Here is a 20,742-nt window from a genome sequence, read left to right as displayed (position 1 = left end):
ACTTTCTCCTGTTGGAGAAAATACCCACAATTCCTGCTTTCTAATCAGCCAGTTCACTTTTTTGGTATCTGTTGAGGGTCTCATGTTCTTGGTCATGTTTCGCTTTACCCACATGTCACTCTGTGTAAAATTGCACAGAGTTATCTTTCTCTTCTAGTCCTACACTGTCCTAAACTGTCCAGTGGTCTCAGCCTCTTAGAGAGTTATGCTGAAACACAGGTATTGTTAAGCAGTATTCCCATGGGGCGAGTTAGATGTTTTTTAAATTTTCTGAGATTAGAGATTGAGAACGGTGTTTTGAGGAGTGGATATTGGAGTGGGAGCCTCATGGCAGGCCAAGGAATGACTCATAGAAAGCGAATCACTTCATGGCATATGCAGAAATTTTCCTAAGTCTTAAAGATCTTGTTCAAGGTGCAGCAGTCTGCAGTCACCTGCCATATTTTCTTTCTGACTCAGTGTTTTCAAGGTGTGGTAGGGTTGAAAGTCAGACAGAAGTGCTTTGCTGTTGCTGAGTAGATCCTGTAGGAAATGCTTTTTTATCAGTTAAAAGAATAACTTAAAAGGAATCAGTTAACTGTTACCTGGCAGGAGAATAAAAAATGTCGTCTTTCAATTCACAATGTATGTATCTGATTTTTTTTTATGTATTAGTATATATCAATACTTTTGCTGTATCCCTTCTGACATTTTGGCTTGAGATCACAATAGCAACAGTATATATATTTGAGCTGGTCTAGTCCCTGGAGGATTCTGTGCCAAAGTTGCCCCTTACCTACTGAATCCAGTATATTAACATCTAAGTAAAGCTCACCTTCTGGACAGTTCTGGAGAGAACCCTTAGGTGCTTTATCTTTGGAAAGCCTCTTTACCTGTTACCTTCAGTTTGCTTTGTAACATTGCCAATGGTCCTTTCCAGTGTCATTAAAAAACTAATGAAGTTCCTGTTATTTTAGGTTGTTGGTTGGTTCACCCTGGAGTGGCTATCCAGCTAATAGAACTGGAGATATCTATGCATGTCCTGTTGGTACATCCAAAACCACATGCAAAAAATTGAATTTACAAGGTAAGTTGTAATGAGTAATGTCTCACTATAATTGTTCAGCTTTTCCTCATTTTTGTACCAGGCCAATATGTCAAAAGAACAATGAGCAAGTAGCAAGACCAATAACAAAAATGGGTGTCAGCAGAGATTGTGTGAATGTCACACTGGAATTCAGAGGAATTTCACTTTCGTTGACAAGATCACCATTCCTTGGTCTTAGGCCCCTTCAAGAATAAAACATGGATATCACTGTATTTTATAAGGCCATTTCTAATGATCTTCTCTCTCCTTGCAATTATATTTTTTGAGTTCTAAAATTGATTGCACATAATTGCTTTTTACAGCTGCCCATGTGACACTCACATGAACTTTTTTGTCTTTTTGCCATTTGTTTCACACATTGCTGAGGTGGATTTGATTTCTGGAATCAGCTTATTCTAGAACTGTATTATCATTACTACTATTTGCTATATAGCTTTCTGAGAAAACTTTTTGTTCTGCCTCTGTCAGTTCTCTCATCTTTCTTAGTCATTTGTATCAGCCCTATTATTAACATTGTAAGTAGTAGTAATATTTATAATATATTTACATTAAACTTGCGGGTTCTCATTACCTTCTCATTTTGAATTGCACTTACTTAGTCAACATATTATATGAAGCCATTTCTGCCTCTGTGTGCTTATGGATTAAGTTTCGAATGAGATTCACTTTTCGATGCAGTAAAAATACAGAATGACAGAGGACAGTAATTAGATTTTTTTTTTCTCTGAACATAATACAGTATGTTGAGATGCCTACTGTAACTTTATTCATGGTGCAAAGCATTTCTGGCATCCACAGGTCCTTTAACATTTTTGTCTAAAGCTTAATACTGAATCAGAGGAATTTGATGTCCTGTGGATTGTAACAGTAGCCACCCAACTGTAGCTACTCAACCAACCAAAAATCCTTACAGGAAGAAATTGTCTTCTTTTCCATTCTGTTGCCTTAACTCTTGAGGGAAGGCACTCTAAATGGCATTTTCTCCCATACTTAATTAACATCTATGAATTAACATGAATTAACATTCATGTTTAGCAAATTTTTCACACAGCTGAGCTTTCTCTTTCCACAAAATTTTATACAGGCCTTTGGAAGAAGGATCTTAGATCCTGAGAAAAAAAGTTTTAGAAAAACTTCAGTAAGTTGCTTGTGCATCTTATTTACTATCGTGTCATTATTTAATCTCTTTTTATTTTAGCTTTAACAACCATTCCAAATGTGACTGAGATAAAGGAAGAAATGAACCTTGGCTTGACTCTGATACAGAACTCAAAAACGGGAGGATTTCTGGTGCGTGTCAGTGATATATTCAATAAACACAGAAATTTCTGTGGAGAATGAAGAAACTGTAATTCTACACACTTTTTAATTAAGTCCAAATTGAATATATTTCATTATGCAGCATAAATTAATACATATTTTGCATATTTTAAAATATTTCATCCAGCTATCATTACCTAGGTTACAAAATCAGGAAAACTAGGAATTGTCTCCTTCTTCATTTGTCCAAAGATCCCATGGAAGAAACCTACCAAACATATAATTAAAGATTCTGTAATATAGGTTAGACGACATAGACAGGAATATTTCCATCATGGATAGATGTAAACTGGTCTTGTGCTCTCAAAACGCGTTATGGGATCTTTCCTCCACTTTGAACAGTATAGCTGGTAAAGCACTTACCCAGTAACTGTTCTCCTGAGATGTCGGAGTTTCCAGTCCCATGAAATTGCCTTTTACTTTACCAGTGTAGTTTATTTGGTCAGTGAGCTGGAGATGGATGTGTTGTCTATGCATACATTCTGCAAACCAGTCTCTTTGGAGCCTGTAAAACTGAGATTTCATGACTGAAAGGAAGTTAAGGCCTGTTCAACACACTCTGTGTTTTACACCATTAAACATAAAAAGCATGAAGACTCTTGGGATGCAGGTGTATTCCAATTTACAGTGCACACATTGTAGGCATGTGCAGTAACTAAGTGAAACGGTAAACGGCAGTTTTGAGACTCTAGCCTCTATTGGCTCACTTTAAATGTTTTATTTTTTCTGCTGCATCTTGCTAGTAATCATGCACGTATTCAACTATTTATCTTCACTATCATATACCCCAGTTCACTGAAGTACTTAAAAGTAGGTATAACTCCAGGCTTTTCAGCAGCTCTCCTGAAGTCAGTAAGGTAAATCATAAGTTTAAATTGCAGCAACAGCACTTCTCTTGATTGCTGGCTTGAGAAGATATTGATTAAAAATCTGATTATGTCTCTTGGGTGATGCCTTTAATTACTGCTAATACTGTCCAGTGCATTCCCACTTGAGTCAGTATTAGTAATTGCAGTAATTTTAGAATATCTTATGCAGAAAAATTTACATTTTCATGTTATGCTTGAACTTCTTTCAGTTAAAAAGGCTTTCCTGATCCATACAGTGTTGTCTGACTACCTAAATAGCATAAAGACACACACACACACACACACACACACACACACACACACACACACAAAAAAGTGAATGTTGACCTGAACGGTTAGCCACTTCTTTGGTGAGGTGCATTCTTTTTGACAGAAGGAGAAACTGGTGCTTATCTGTGACTCAGCAACAAAGGATATCAGAAGTCCCATGTCTTAGTGTGGCTTGACTTGGACAATAGCAGAGATTGTCTTTGATTACAATTGCAAGTCCCTCAGCCAGGACTTCACTCCGAGACTCTGTCTCAGCTGCAGCTTTCTGCTATGAGAGGGTCTTCGCGTTACACCTGGGGCTTCTTTGCCCCTGCTCGCTGTGCTGCTTGCCCGTCCTGCTGCTGCTCTCGGCATGACCAGCTTCCCGCAGCTCTGCCCAGGCTGTTCTCCATGCCCGTGTTCTCCAAGGCATCCGGGCTGTTGGGTTTGAGTGTAACCCTGCCTGGTGCACCTGCGTGTTAGCTGGTGGATCCTGCTGTTTCAGCTGTTTCGTTCAGCATGATTGTTTCTCACAGGTATCCTAGGCAAAGAGTGGTCATTTACACATGCACGTTTCAATTTTCTGAGGCCTATTTAGTCCTGTTGGAACGTTGTTTTAGAATTTCACTCCTCTGATGGTTAACAGCTTTTTTTTTTTTTCCTTCCTAGTCTAAGTTTCTATCAGTTTGTTCTTGTGGCAGTGTTGTTCCTTCAGCTGAAATAGCTCCCATCTCTCTAAGGTGTAAAATCTCCCTTCTCTGTTTAATACACACAATCATTTTCTTTCATTCTGTGTTTTGGTAGGCAATCCCGCAGTTTTTTCTCCAAAATACACTTTTTAAAATTTACCTTTATTGAACATGACTGACCAGATGTATGTTGTATTCCACATGAGAGTCATGCGATTACACAGTGGATTTAGTATTTCCCTTTCTCAACTGGAAGTGTTTCTTGATGTATATCTTCAGGCCATATATCCTTTGTATGCTGGCTGCCTGCTGATGGTCACCCTGTAATCAGCCAGTGCCCGTCCACTTGCATCTCAGTCTTTTCCACCCACTGAGCTCCCAGGATACATCCACAATTCTTAAGAGCAGTCCTTAAGGGCAGGTCCATGCCCCTGTCTAATATGCTGGTTTTCAAGTTCATCAGTTCTTAATATGTGATTTCCTGGTTTTCTCCTGTATTACTGATGACTCTTAAATTTCTCAGTGTAACAATCCTAGAAGTAGAACATTTTACTTTTTTTTCCCTCTCTAATGAAATTCAGCAAAGCTTATGAGAACATTTCTATTCATTTGTTCTGAGATCATTAACATCACAAATTTGAGTTACTGTTAATACAGGATAAAACTGGAAAAACAGGCACATGAGATCCATAAATAAATAATAGTAGCTCTCCTCCAGGTTCATAGTTACCAGTATAACTACTTCTTTGTGACCTCCCACCCCTGTAAAAAGCTATATTTTCCAGTAAAACTAATCATGTCCCATGTGGTAACCTGTAGAGCACTGACTTGGAGATCAGATAACTTAGGTATACTGCTTTCCGCTTTTCTAGAAATTGTCGTCTTGACAAATATATTAGGATAGTTTGATGAGATCTGGATTTGGTAAACCTACGCTACATTTAGCTCATTTTCCATTTGCTTCTGCCTTTAATTACTTGTTTTTTCAGTACTTTTGAGAAAAGGATGAGAATGCTGTTCACTTTCTCTTCACTTTCTAAATAGAGATGGTGCATCTTCTATTTTCCAGGTTCTCCTGACTTGACAGGGGAATGAGAAAGTGTTAGTAATGAAGCTATCGTTTCTTTCAGAACTGTGGGACGGAGGTTATGTATTTTTTCCTTGAGTACCTATCAATACTTCATGTGATTTTCTTAAAAAAAAGAAAAAAAAAATCCCCCGAATAACCACATAACAAAATAGTGTCTCAGTATTTGTCTTTTCTCCTCTAGGTATTTTTTGTAAAAATCCTTCTAATATCAGATATTTGAATTCTGAGGAGGTTTCACAATATGGCTAACTGTGTAAAGAGATAATACTGCACTCTTCCGCTTCCCAACCACATGTTTCCTTTCATGAGATCTAGCTGTCATGAAACCACATGGTTGATCCAGCAGAAAACTTTTTTTTTTGTTTGTAGTCATTATTTTCAGCAAGAATCATGATTGTTTTTCCGAGAAGCAAAGAAACCTGTGGCTGAGGGGAATGTGGGCTGGGGGAAAACTTCTAGCTGCAGCCTGCTGTTGCGTAGGATTGTGCATACTGGGAGGCTGAGAGGTGAAGAAATTTAACTTACAAATATTTTGACAAAGTTCACTTCCTTTGGGAAGAAGCTTCTCAAATTAATACTTCCATGTATGTGTGCATTGTTCACAAATAGTTTTGGTCCTGTCATGTTGGTCATAGTAATAGGACATATTGCAATCTTACCTCTGCATGTTCAGACCTAAATGCGCTCGCTTGTGGGTATGATGCCACCTCCTGGTTAGTGGGAGTACTTATTTTCATACATATAAGCAGAGTGCAAATACCAAAACTAGTTTTAATCCAATAGTTTGTAAAGCAGATGAACTAAAGTAACAGATTCCTTGCAAACTTATCACACTCTCTAGAAGTCATAGCTGTGCATAGCTTGGAGGAAATAGTTTGCAGAAGGAAGTGGAAGGATGATCAGGAATAGAGAATCTTTTTTATGAGAAATCAAAGTATGATACTGTCACTGGGATAGCAAGGGACTTGTACCAATAACCCAAGAGGGCTCATCCCATCTTATATTCTCATAGTCCTACTTATTATGGTTTTGTATGTGGATACAGTGAGACACGTATTTGTTATTTTTATAGCTTCTTTTTGTTGTTATTTTTAAAGACTTGTGGTCCCTTGTGGGCACAGCAGTGTGGAAGCCAATACTATGCAACAGGAGTCTGTTCTGAAATCAGTCCAAGTTTCCAGATCCTAAGAAGCTTTTCTCCTGCTGTTCAAAGTAAGGCAACATGTGCAAAACAGATTCAATAAAAAAACAGATCAAAAAAAATCAAGATACGTTGTGTTGGGGACACTTACGTGGGCATTTTTTAAAACGTGTATGTACAGAGAGCAAAATCCGATAAGGATTGACAGATTCTGCTCTAATGCTGATATGAATCTGGGCTCACTCTGAATTCAGAGGCATTGCACTAGAGCAGTGAAAGTGAAAACAAGCTAAAAATCTGCATATGCTTTTATTGAGTTCATTCTGGCAAAACCTTCCTGTTCTGAAGTGTTGGCCTATATAAGACCCAAGCATGCACTTACGGATTTAGTCCAAGAGTTGTAAGTAAATTGAGACTGAAAGTACATTTAATATGTGTTTCTTATTTTGGTTTTAGAATGTTCCTCTGTCATAGATGTTGTGGTGGTTTGTGATGAGTCAAACAGCATTTATCCCTGGGACGCAGTGAGTGCGTTTTTGAAAAAGTTTGTACAGGGCTTAGATATCGGCCCTACCAAAACCCAGGTAAGTCAAAGACATCTTTGAGAAAGACAAAGAAAAAGGAAAAAAAGCAATGGGTTTTATTAGCAAATTCTGCAATTTTAAAGGAAACCGAGTATGCTTTAGCATAACTATAGTATCTCCCTCAAGACTGGTTTATGCAGTCATCCTTTATCTTTCAGGACTGGGGCTTCTAGCTCACAACTAATGTATTCCAAAAGGATTTAATAATGTGATGTAGAACACTGATCAGCTGATAGAGAAATCTAGGTTATATCTAATGGAGTCAGATCTCCTTCATATATTAGGTATAAGAATCATTAAAATGTAATCTGTGAGGGAGGCGTTAATAGTAGAACAGTTTCTCTAGTGAGATTTTCATACAGCTTTTAATTTTCAAGCCCTACATTTTTAGAACAGGAATTTTTCCTGCTTGGTTACTATCTGAACTTTCAGAAGTTCTTTTTTCCTTTTAATTTGATGATGGTAGGGAAAATTTTATTTCCTGTTTTTAAAAATGTTCTGTCTTTGCAGTTGTCCATTTTCCAGAAACAGTTCTGTGAACAAAGACAAGGGCTACTGGAAATCTCTCTCCCCAAGGATGCCTTCCTCACTGGGCTACTTTGGAAGCTAGGTCTTAAAAGCTAGGCTTCCTGCTCAGTGTCATAAGTCCTCTCTGAACCTCAGCTTTAGCATCCTCTTCTCTTTTTTTTTCTTTTGTAGTAAGTGTACATCTTAGCATATTTCTTTAGCATTCACCTGTATTAAAAACAAGCAGGATTTGCAGTTCTATGAAGTAACTAACCATTAGAATTTCCTTAGGCAAGATCAGTATGAGGTGCTGTCAGCTTGTAGAATTTTTGCTATTTTCTGATTTTTCCCAGAGCTCTCAGTATTGTTTTTGTCCATAAATGTTTTTGGAAGTAAGTGGAACAAATGTTTAATGACTACAATTTCAGATTGTTTGCATTAACATATTGTAGTACATAATAAATGACATAATATGCAAGAGTATTTAGCTTTCTTTACTTTCCAAACATGTATTAATTGGTTTTGCATGTGTTGAAAGAAAATGATAACCCCACATGCATCTGTAGATCTTTTACTCCGGCCTGATGAATAGTTTAACTCATGATTCTGCATAACAGTAACGTATGATAATCTAACATAATTTCTTTATTGTATAGGTGGGTTTAATTCAATATGGTAATGATCCACGCATAGTGTTCAACTTGAATGAATATAAAGCAAAGGATGACGTTGTTAAAGCAATGGAGGGAACCTATCAGAAGGGAGGAGATTTGACTAATACTTTCAAAGCCATTGACTATGCAAGGTAAAACACATTCATCATTACTGTGGTACTACATAACTTATCCAGCAAGGTGATGAGCACGTCCTGAATTTCATTTGCTGATTCTTGTCCCATTGGGAGTGCAAGTGCTCAGAGCCTCTGAGGAGGTTCGCAGCACCAGGCAGAATCCACCAGGTACATTTACAGTGCCCAGTGCAGAACAGTATAGGGATGCATAAACTAGGCTTGCTGAAAAGCATATCCCATTGGGTTAAATTCTACCCTAATAAAGTAGTTGTGGAACCCAAGGGACTGTCTGAAATGCCTTAACATGACAGTGCACCAAACACTGCCGACAATCTTTTAGGGAAGATACAAAACTGTTGAAAGGAGCAAAGTTTATCCATTGATTCAGGGAGACTGTAACATTTGTATTTGCAAGTCAGGCCTTGGTTGACTGTAGGGAAAATAAAATCTCTTGTCCAGTGCCAGTCTCTCAATGCAGCACTAGCAGTATGAAATATAGGAAGAACTTAAAATGACCTACCATGACTCTGAATACGTATACAAATCAGGTTTGTTCCTCATTAGGAAGATGCTGTTTTGCAGTTGGGTCAAGGACTATACTTTTTTCCTAAATACCAACTGAATCAATGGCCTACTTACGGACAGATTCTTCCTTAAGTGGAACCAAAATTTTTGGTAGTATGAAGAGACCTGTTTTCAGTCTACCTCACCTGTTGTTTGAAGTTAGTGGAGCCAGTTCCTGACTACTCTGGTGTCACAAAAATTTTGATGCTAGATCTGACAAAAAAAACATTTTATTCAGAAATATTTGTACAAAAAATTTGTTTTTCCTAGAATCTACATTTCTACCAGCAATATCCAGCCATACTTGTTTTTATTTTTTCCCCACTTCCTACCTTATCTTTTTGACAGTTCTTTGAGCTGTGCTTTGAGAACAAACTATCAGGAGCACTATTGAAAAATATTATTTAAGATTTTTAACTTAGAAATAAAAAATCACTACGGATGCAGTTTGTTCCAAGTCTATGATGAACACATTTATTTAAATATGTAGGCAGAATTCCATCCCTTATAATTTTACATCTGATACATCTAATATTTTATAACAGACGTTATGCCTTCTCTCCCGAATCGGGGGGACGCCCAACAGCCACGAAAGTAATGGTCGTTGTAACAGATGGTGAATCACATGATGGCTCCAACTTGCAAGCAGTGATAGGTAAATGCAATGAAGACAATATAACCAGATTTGGCATTGCTGTAAGTATTTCTATAATTATGTATGTTATTGCAATTTTGGAAAGGTCATTTTGGTGTATATGCATGAATGTGTGTGTTCTATATATAAGCTGTATATAATGCACGTATTGTTTACACTGGTGAGACTGAAACTAGGTGGAATTCATCTGTATGAACTAGTGGAATATTGGCTCTCTTTAGTTAGCTGAAAAAGCAGAACTAATATACCCTGAGCAACTTCAGGGTTTGCCCTAGTTGTCTTTTACTATTTGAATGGTCCATTGTATAGGAATGTAGTCTGATAAGCAGTTTGGTAATATGAATGAAAGTAACTTTATTTTTATTGTTTTGTAAATATTGAATACAGGTGATACAGAAGGAAATGGAGTAACACCATAGTTTTCTTTTCTTCCTTTTTTGTTCTTTTTTTTCCTCAAGGTTTTGGGTTACTTAATCAGACATGAACTTGATACTAAAAACTTAATCAAAGAAATCAAAGGAATTGCTAGTCATCCAACAGACAAGTATTTCTTTAATGTGTCATCTGAGGCTGCACTGCTAGAAGAAGCAGGAACACTTGGCGAGCGCATTTTTAGCATAGAAGGTAAAATACTCATTGTATCTAAAAAATCAGATCAGATTCTTCCAGCTGAGGATTTAAATTGGCTTCATCTCAGTGTACTACTGTGAAAGTCACGAGTACCTGGAACGGTGGGCTGCTCGCTGCTTACCAAAAGGGCTCTGGTTTTCACAGCCTGTCCCCCGGTTATTCTCCCAGCTAATGAGGCAGATTGGTGGGAATTGTCCCCCAGTTTCTGAAAATGTCAATAAAGTCGTAGGTTTCAGGCATCTTCTGAGGGTTTGTCCATATGCATTCAAATGTGTTTAGACCTACTATCACTGGAGAAGCAAAGGTATCTTTTTTGCTTGTTAGATTCACCTGCGTTTCTCTGTTAACACCAAGCAAGTGTAAAAATGAAAAGCAAATCAAAAATTGCCAAGGTACAGTAATGCAATCTGTAGCTTTTACCAGACTCCTTTCCTAGCATTGCCTAGAGTTGTCAGTGTACAACTTGCATGAAGATGCTGAAGAGATAAGTCAATGGCACTTCATCTCCTGAAAGCCAGCTTTTTAAAGTCAAATTTAGACCTTGCTTGGGAGACTTCAGCCCTCTCTGAGAAGCTTTTGTGGTTGCAGCCTTACTCTGCTCAAGGTGAAATCTTCCCCCTCTCTCTCAGCTGCTTTTGTTCTTAACCAGGCCCATGCTGCTAATGAAATCAAGTGGATCATTTGAGCCCCTTCTTCTTCCTGGGTTTTGTTAAGTACTCCTACTGAATTCCTGTTATGTTCTTTACTCGAGTCTCATCTGTTTAGCATAAGAAAGTTTCCTGCACATCACAGTATTTAAGACCATTACAACAGTTTTTAGAAAGCAAATATGATGATAAACATTCATTTGAAGGTTGTAAATATTCAATTATTGAACTTGTTAACTCCAGTGCATTATTAGTGCTTCCTAGAGAACATGAAAACGCATTAGCCACCGTGACAGACAGTACCATGCATGACTGTTACAAGCCATCTTTCCCATCATCATCTGCCTCTTTTGAAGGAACTTTTAGCAAAATATATTACTATTTATCAGATATTAGATTTCCATTGTTTGTAAATGTTGGAAATATTTTAAGAAGAATGGATAGATTTGGTGAAGAGGACAAATTACATATAGTCCTCATATTGCTACTCTCAAAGGCAGCAGAACTGGATCTACTGTATTGTTCTGTAAGGTTAAACATATGCAAATACTTTTTACACCAGGTACAGATCAAGGCGATACATTCCAAATGGAAATGTCACAAGTGGGCTTCAGTGCATATTACTCACAGAAAAAGGTATGTGAATTTAATTATTTAATCATATAAATAGATGTGATTATGTAGACATGAATGCATAGAAATGCAACAAAACAGGACTAATAAAATGATGACCCAGTTTTAAGATTAGTGTCAAATGTCAAGGTTACTATAATTAACATCAGGATAGTGTCAAATTATTATTATTTTATTTTATTTTTACTTCAACACCACAAAAATGACTTCTAATATGTTTGTTGATGGTATATATTTCTGAGAAGGAAAAGATATGCATTAATAAATGAAGCTAAATAATAGTTTCTTTGATTATAATGGTTTTGAGACAAGTTAATCCAAGGAATTCGGTGATTGCTGAGTTCACGTAGCTTGAAAAGCTCCGTTGTTCCAACATGACATTTTGCAGTTGAATAACTCAGAAGAATTGAAACAATATTGTAAAACTGTCTTGTTTCTGGGCACTGACCTGGATGTAAATAAATCAAGTCTGAAAAGAATTTGTCCAGTATTTATAGCATTAATAACATTTGTTTAAAGTACATTTCACTTATATCTGATTTATTATTGTTTCTATTTTTCATGCTAATCAGTTGTAATATTATCTTGACCAAGTAGGCCCTCTCTGTAAAGATCCAACTGTGATTCAAGCAGTTTCCAACTGAAAATATATGAAGTCTTATCCCTTTTTCTCAGCCCTTAAAAATGAGTGAAATAATTTTTAAAAAGTTCTCTATGTTAGTGCAAATTAAAGTTATGATTTACTGAGCACTTGATACTAGGAAAAGGCAAAAATTAAAAATGTTTTAGTGTTTGTTCAGGAAAGTGGTACATCCTGTTTCTATCGCACAATACCTCTGTTAAGTGATGAAAGAATTTTAATAATATGAATTATTTAAATTACATTTATTTTCTGCATGAAGTCAAAGGTTGTCTATATATTCATTTGGATTTTAGATTTAACTGTCCTCTCAATGACATTTCCTTACAATACACGTAGAAGATGAAATTTTATATCTTTTTCTGTCAGCTTTTGTGTACTGTCATTTGCATTTGAACACAAAAACTGAAGCCCACAAAAAGTGGGCTTTCGTTCCTTCTTACTTACCACTTTGACACTTTTCTGAGTATCATGAGTACCTAAAAGACTTATCAAGCCCAACCACAGCGTGGACAGGCTAAGAGATTATCAGTGTTTTAATCCATTTTATCTCGAGTCGTAGTGGCCTAGGAGCTAAAAAAGTCACTTATCTTCTTTCAATAATGTGATAATGCCATTTAATAGGGAAGTAAATTCCAGCACAGAGATGGTAACACTATGAAGAACTCCAGGCAACTGTTTGCATTCATTAGACTACAGCACTGGCTAAAACTCAGTGATGTTATATACCTATGGTAACTTCAGCATCCTCCACACTTTTTCTGAAATAGATAGTTCTAAAACGCTGTTTTTATTTTTTTAAAGGATGTTCTACTGTTGGGTGCTGTTGGGGCTTACGACTGGAGTGGAACAGTAGTTCAGGAGGCTTCAAACAAAGTGACCACCTTTCCAAGTCATGTATTTGAGAAAATTCTACAGGACAGAAATCATAGCTCATATCTAGGTAAAGGGCTGAAATATAAATCTTGAAATGTGTCAGATGTTTATCCAGACAATAAAGAACTTTGAAAATTCTGTTCTAGCCAGATTTCTGTTAAGAACTGATTTGGAAAAACAAGAAGAATTTTGCATCTGAATAGATTTTATGCTGGTCAATAGATCACTAAATGAGACTTCTATTGTGTTTTTTAAAATTCTGCTAATACCAATGTGCTAAGTTGCAAGCATAATTGGGGCCTATGACAAAGACATAAGAAATCATGAGATTTGAAAAGGCTACTTACTATATCATACTGATCATTTTGTGTACCTTTAATTTTAATACTCCTTATTTACTTCCCCAGTTACATGCCGATCAGAAGTTGATTGATTTGGTATCGTTTCATCTGTGCTCTCTCTTTTCTTGACCTTTTCCAGTTCAGTTTATAGTTTTAGGAATATTCCTTCAGTTTAACTGAAGTCTTATTTGTAAGCCCCATTTGTTTTCTAACACGTTTTTGTTAGCCAGTAAAGCAAGACAGTTTGTTTTCTCAGTTTATTTGTCTGCCACATAGTGTGAAATCTTTTCTGCAAACCTACAACCTGCTTGCTCTGGCAGTTCGCCTCTGAATAGTACAACTATATTAAGCAACTTTGGCTTTCTTATCCCTGAAGTTATTTAATGAAATGCTGTTTTCCCCATTAATATGTACTGTTTTCGTACGGCTTAGTAGTACTTCTATCTGATACAATGAAAAAATAAACCCAGCCTAATCAGGACTAGTTCTTTTGCATGTCTGATATCTTTGAATTTTCTTTCTTCCCACTTCTAGAATAACTCCTAAAAGGTCCAATCATTTCCTATCAATACTTCTCCACCAGGAACTTTCTAGAGTTTTGTTCTTAATCTTTTTGGTGCAAACAATGTCATTGCCTTTTCTTACTCCTCAGGGCACTATGTTGCTGTCTCCTCATTTCTCTTCCACCTCCTTCTGTCCCCCCAGGACCTCTCCATACAAGTGGGGAACCCAAGCTAAAAAACTCAGCCCAGCTTGCTAGTGCAGCCCCTATTCAGCTCTGCACCCTCTCACTTCAAATGGTTGTATGCCTTATTAGTGAGGAACCGGTGGCCTAGGTGGCTTAATTTCCTGAATAAAATAAATGTACTGCACTAAAACCACAGAAATGTAAGATATGTAGTAATACTAGCTTTACAGTGCCAACTCATGTTTAAAATATTTGCAGATATTAAAAGATGTTTCTTGAAAGCAAATAGTGTTATAATACTGGGGATGAGGATTAAAATGTTCAAAGAAGTTCAAGCAATATAAGCCCTTCAGCTGACAAGCTATTAATATGGCCAATTGTATTCAGCCAAAGTACTGGGCTGTGGTTTTGTGTGCTGTGGGAAAACGCACTGAGAGCTTTGCAGAAGTCAGGTGTTCCTCTCCAATTTGAAGACTGGCTCAAAAGTTGATCTCATGTTTCTCTTCACTTCTTCGTTCCAAGGCTACTTTTTGCAGTCTTTTTCCTATCTCCTTCATAAGCATGACATTTTTGTGGTGTACTTTTTACTGAATAGGCTAGACTATTGTCCATGCTATTCTGTAAACCTGCTTCAACCCGATCATTCTGCTTCAACTGTGTCATTCTTCTCTCCAGAAGACTGATGCATATGTGGCCACTTACCCATGGTATGGAAGTATTGTCCTCTGCCACTAATGCACCAGGTTGATCCATCCTCTCAGCTTTTATGGATAACGAACTGACAACTTGTAGTTAATGGTCTCTTACACATGTTGTATGTTGGCTTCTTCCCCCAGGTTATTCTGTTGCCATTCTCTCAACTCAAAACTCTGTCTATTTTGTTGCTGGTGCACCAAGATCCAACTATACTGGCAGAGTTGTGGTTTATGATGTTGACAGCCATGGTAATATCACAATTGTGCAGTCCCACAGAGGCGAGCAGGCAAGTACATTCTGTTCATGATCACAGATTTTAGCACAGGAGTAAATGACACTGCATTTGTTTTGAAAATTCATATTTCTTGCAAAACATTTAGAATCTTATGTGCACTTTTTTCTGCCTCTAGACTGTTTCACTGAGGTTAACTAACTCTTAAACAACATTTTAGGGAATCATTCATTTAGTGTAAAAGATAAAATATGTAGCCACTTAATATATCATTTTGTCAGCAATTCTAATTGTCAGAGGCTCAGTGACCTCCACTCTGCCCGGGAAGTTGTGAAGTAGATGACATTAAAAGCAGGATTTGGAAGCTCATTCTCTTTTCCTCATTTGAGAAAGGGCTAAAAGTTTATAAGGTTTTGTTGTTTCGTTTTAATCAGACAAATCTGAGAGTAAATCAGATTCTCTGTTTGCATTCTTCTTGCTGAGTGGTAAGACTATAGCAGTAGTTACTGGACGAAGACAGTGGACGCATGATTATGCAAACATTGTAGGATGTTATATAATAATTTCGTTCCAATGAGCAGTTTCATTTATTAGTACTGGACTATTTCTGGGTGTAAGAGTTTGCAGGATCAGATGCTAAAACATTTTGCTTTACAAAGTCCACATATAAACATGACTTTCTTATTATTGATTTCAGATTGGCTCCTACTTTGGCAGTGTGGTGTGTTCAGTGGACATTAACAGAGATTCTGTTACAGATGTGCTGCTTGTAGGTGCACCGATGTTTATGAATGACCTGAAGAAAGAGGAAGGGAGAGTATACATGTTTTCCATCACAAAGGTAGGAATGAAACTGTTGTGGTGCTGGAATTGAGTGCTTGTATCCTCATCAGTCCTGGTACAAGTCCAGGTATTTTCCTTTGCAGCTGAAGGGTTTTGTTGTTGTTCCCTGGACTGAAGTTTTGCCAAGGAAAAAGCAGTTCAAACTGCAATAGTACTTACCAGCCTTGTCTGTTCTGTTAAATCAGAAGACCAGAGAGTGATGGCTGGCTTCTTCCAAAGCAGACTGGCCACATCTGTACCACAAAACCCTTGGTTCCAGATCTCTTGTGGGCCCCAAGTGATGTCCCTGTGACCCTAAAGCCCGGTGTATTCTTTTTTTCCCCAGTTCAAAGTGCTTAAAATAACGTGAGTGGTGTTTTTATAAAGAGAAACAGAGCATGTGCTTTGCCTAGGGATGGAGCATAGGGGCATGGGCAAATGGTGCAAAGCTACACGGGACAGGGTTAGAGGCCTGTGGACAGAGCCCTTCCCAGTGCAGTCTCCTCCCTTCTCTTTCCTAGAATCAAGCTGCAACCTTTCCCTGGAACCACTTGTGTACATAACCTGGGAATAAGCCAGCTGGAGCAGTCCAAAATGGAGCCACTAAGCAAGCTAATAGCTCAACAGTATTCATGATCAGGCGTCTGCTTCTCTAGGTCGCTTCTTGGCCTCCTTTTATTTAGCAGCATAGACATAACCAAAAGTTTGGTTAGGGTTTAGGTGCTGTGCTAGACACTGTACACAAATACAACACAACGTTGACCACTTCTCTGAAAAGCTTAGCTTAAGGCTTTTGCTAATCAATCATTTGCCAATTGATTTTGGCAAATCTGTTCAACACCTAAGTAGTAGCCCCAAAATGATTCTAATAAATGCTCTTCTGCTGGCGTGTGGTTTGCAGACTTTCACACTAAATGGTTGCTCTTACTCATGTTGTTTCTTTTGTCAGCAAGGCCGTGTTATTTTGTCTGATGCTTGACTGACTGTGTTTTTTATTCAGACCTGTGGTAGGTGTTTTCATAATATTTGTATTAACATTATGGCACCTTTGAACAGTCTCACAAACAATCATGGATATCTGAATATATGAAGAAAATTAATATGTGCAATTAATCAGAGAAAACAGAATATGGCATTTCTACTAGGTAAACTGGACTGAAATAAATAGAGAGGAAGGACTGCCCTTTCCAGCAGCAGTCCCATGTTAGAGCATCCTAGACCTATATGAAACTGCAATTCAGGGCAATTTCAGGGTAGATGGAAGTACTGGAAGCTGTACTGTTGGCAACAGACATTGGTCACTGTGACTGTGTCATTAGGCACAAAATACAGAAGAAAAGAAAAATGGATTTTCTTTCCCCTGTTTTGGAAACTGAAGAAGACGACTATCCCTACAGATTTTAGTCTTTGTTAAATGTAGATTTAAAATTATTTAAAATGAAATGTTGAGAATAATGAAAGAATGACTTAAAAAAAAAAAAACATGGATTTGTGTAGCTTGCCTACGTTGTGCACATTATACTTTTCTAGTCATTTTGAATAAATAGCTTGGCTGAAATTTCTAAAATTTTAAGTACAGTGTGATAACTGAGGTTAAAGATGAGAAAGGTATTTGCTCAATTTAAACTAATATGAATGTGACTATTTACAGTTCTCTAACCTTTCTTTCCTTATTGGCACTAGAGAGGTCAGGAGTTTAGCATTTGAACACATGTTTTTTGCATTAGTTTAGTTAGGAAATTCCATTTCTATTTCAAAGAATTATGTCCAGTTACATAATTTCCATTCCCTCTGCATAAAAACTGGTAATCCAAAATTGGAAACCATATTTTTCAATGTATTGTGAAATTTTCAGAACAGTCAGATGAGGACAGTGAGAGCATTTAAGCTTCATACATATGGTTATATTTGCTGTTACTGTAGCACTCCATAGCATGCTTTAATTTTGCTGTGTAGTATTTGCCAAGACTCTGAGATATAATGCAAACTGAATGGGCAATACAATGGGGAAGGAATTCAGGACTGGGAGTCCAAGGGGAACATATTAGGAAAAAAACAAAAACAAAAAACAATCCACATAGATACTGGTCTTATGTCTAATTTGCTGAAATGACAGTTGTGTTTTTGATTTTTCTTCATTTTCGTTTTTTAAAGGGAATTTTGGATCAACAAGAACTCTTGGAAGGTCCACAAAGGTTAGAAAACTCTCGCTTTGGATCAGCGATTGCAACACTTGCAGACATTGATTTAGATGGCTTTAATGATGTTGTAATAGGTGCACCACTGGAAAGCCAAAACTCTGGAGCAATTTACATTTACAATGGATATCAAAAAACTATACGTACCAAATATTCTCAGGTAAATAACTTTCTTACATAATGCTGTGCTCAGTGCCTTCAGATCTGCTAGAGGAAAACTGAATGATTGGCTTTCTTTTTATTGGCTATTGTTTCATCCTCTTAAAGGAACATGGTTATTTGCATGACTTATTTCAAGTTTTGTGTCTCTCCTTACATCAGCTGTCAGTGTGTTCTGAATGATGTTATGGTGCTTACAGCTGAAGTGTACAGAGAAAAATGACTTGCAGGATGCTCCATCTGAGGCTGTTATATTTTTTTTGTGCCTGTGTGTGAAGTGAACTAATTTCCTGTACATTTTTGACAGCTGTTATTTTTAGGACTGATGCACAACAATGAAAGTTAGATAAATCTCAGCTCTGTAAATGATAAATATACAGTATTATATGTAGTAGTTATAATTACAGTGTCACTTTCCATGCAAATTTTCTGGTTGGAGAAATTATTTGTTAGAAGTCCTGTTAAACTTCCTACTTTTTTAGTTGCTCAGTGTGGGATGGAAAAAGTTTCCAGTAAGCACTAATGGCATATAGCAGTCCGTTAGTTGACAGAGGAAGACAAGGGACAAGACAGGGAAGTCTAGTTCATTGTCTGCTGTAACAGGGGAGGAAAAGCTGCTTAAAAAATTGAGAAAACATCTGCAAAAGTATTTGCTTAAACAGTGCATTTCATGTACAGGGAATGTATGCAAAAATCCATTGCTTGGGCTGCTATCTGAAAGCTTAAGCACTCTTGTGTCCACTCAGTAATCAAACTCTCTTTTCCAGAAAATTTTAGGATCAGATTCTGCTTTTGGACAACGGCTCCAATTCTTTGGAAGATCAGTAGATGGCCATAGAGACTTAGATGACGATGACACTACTGATGTATCAGTTGGTGCTGATGGAAATGTGGTTCTACTTTGGTTAGTAAACTCTTTTAGAAAGGCAGCACTTCATGATTCACATGCAAGTCGAGCATTTAGTTAATTAAGCAGCAAAACAAACAAACCGAAAAGCTCTTTCGTTCCATGTGTTCAGGGCCGACAGTTACTGTCTAATTGCTATTATTGTAGCTAGTTGAAAAACAGTATTGGACTACACCTCTTTTAAGTATGTATTGTCAAACCACTGAAAGCCAATTTCAGGAGCAGAGTCGGAGAGCGTGGGGGTGAAGCTAGGTGGTGGTGGGTGCTGGGGTCGAATCCAGCAGGGAGCGGAGGGCTAGGAGAAGCCGCTGCCGGCCACCGCACAGGCATGTGGGTCCAGAGCTGCGGGGCGGCCGCAGGGAGTGGAGCTTCCTCGGGAGTATTTATCACAGCAGGTTTTATACCAGCCAAGGTATAACTGATAGCTGAGTCTACCGAAACAGATGAAAACACTTCCCCCACAGCCTCCGTGACTTTTGCTAGCTGACAAACTCATCTGTGTGAGAGAGTTGTCCTGCAGGGTAAGGACACAGAGCAGTGAAAGACTGTTGGCACCCATTTCTGTCAAAAAAAATCTTTTCTGGCATGTGGGTTTGCATTTTTGCCAGAGCAATTTGAGTAGTTTCACAAACTAAGGAAGAAAGGCTTCACAAAATCTAAACCCTGTGCTCTCAGAGCTGTGTATTTTCCACTACTTCCATGTGGAGCTAAATGAAAACACAGTTTGCTTTCCTATCTGTCACCCTTCTTCTCACCTGAGGCTCCCACTGTAACAAGAAAAACTTTACTAAATTGCTACTTACTCCATCATAAAACAAGATTATTAAAAATGAATGGTCAGTTTGGACCTTTGACCTACGATAGAACTCCTGCAGGTGCCAGTGGTAATTGCATTAAAGAAAATTATGGTGCTTGGAAAACCAGTTTATGTCTGTTTGATTAATGAAGATGCTCATTTTTCTCTTTCGCTCCAGCATTTGGTCTGATTAATGAGTTTCACTTTTAATTAAAGTGCTTGTGTTTACATGCAGGGTTCCTTTGCAACTATTCTTCAAAATCTTGATTAATTGCATGAAAGTTGTTTTTCTGAAAAAGTATGGTAGTAATTAAAAATGAAGAATAACCCTTCTTCGCCTTTCCAGAGAAGCTCAGTGAGTTCCCTAAAGGAGGATAAGAAGGTTATTTGTTGGGGGAAGAAAGGGCAACAGCTTCATTCTCTGTTATCTTAAGAAAAGGATTAGGGCATTAGGATGAAGTTATTATTATGGATGAAGATTATCCATTGATTTGACATGATAAATTATTTATTGTCAGTATTGAAAACTAGTATACAACAAATACAGTTACATGCAAAGGAAAATAAATCTACTAGCAGCATAAAAAATGTTTACATGGGGAACCATAAAAATTAATGTTATATTTACAGATTTACCAGTGATAGAAAATGGTTACTAAGTTACTCGATGCTCTTAAAAATCACACGCAGTCTTTTAAAAATATTTTTCAGGTCACAAAGCATTGCAAATGTGTCCATAATTGCCTCATTTAAACCTGAGAAAATCAGTCTGCTGAACAAGAACACAGAAATAACTGTCAAAATATGTTTTGAGGCTACATTTAGACCTGCTAAGAGAAATAATCAAGTGGGTAAGATTATTTCGATGGCATGTTTTATATTAATTTCTTCAAAAGCCCATTATTCAAATGAGTAGTGGAAATTCAAATAAA

General features: G+C 37.3%; 1 protein-coding gene across 1 annotated transcript in view; it reads left to right on the top strand.

The window, feature by feature from the left end:
• LOC135324498 (integrin alpha-2-like) overlaps positions 1–20,742 on the top strand; it is a 70,735-nt gene that overhangs the window by 28,227 nt on the left and 21,766 nt on the right. The window contains exons 3-16 of the mRNA XM_064501026.1: positions 957–1,066; positions 2,286–2,377; positions 6,402–6,516; positions 6,902–7,029; positions 8,193–8,341; positions 9,436–9,586; positions 10,004–10,169; positions 11,385–11,458; positions 12,900–13,038; positions 14,837–14,982; positions 15,626–15,769; positions 17,905–18,108; positions 18,875–19,011; positions 20,522–20,661. Of these exons, the coding sequence (XP_064357096.1) occupies positions 957–1,066; positions 2,286–2,377; positions 6,402–6,516; positions 6,902–7,029; positions 8,193–8,341; positions 9,436–9,586; positions 10,004–10,169; positions 11,385–11,458; positions 12,900–13,038; positions 14,837–14,982; positions 15,626–15,769; positions 17,905–18,108; positions 18,875–19,011; positions 20,522–20,661 (1,895 nt within the window). The remainder of the gene's footprint in view (positions 1–956; positions 1,067–2,285; positions 2,378–6,401; positions 6,517–6,901; positions 7,030–8,192; positions 8,342–9,435; positions 9,587–10,003; positions 10,170–11,384; positions 11,459–12,899; positions 13,039–14,836; positions 14,983–15,625; positions 15,770–17,904; positions 18,109–18,874; positions 19,012–20,521; positions 20,662–20,742) is intronic.

The sequence above is a fragment of the Dromaius novaehollandiae genome, chromosome W (genome assembly GCF_036370855.1).
Source record: "Dromaius novaehollandiae isolate bDroNov1 chromosome W, bDroNov1.hap1, whole genome shotgun sequence".
NCBI lineage: Eukaryota > Metazoa > Chordata > Aves > Casuariiformes > Dromaiidae > Dromaius > Dromaius novaehollandiae.
The sequence above is the reverse complement of the archived record's forward strand: the minus strand, read 5'-3'. Positions and strand labels throughout refer to the sequence as shown.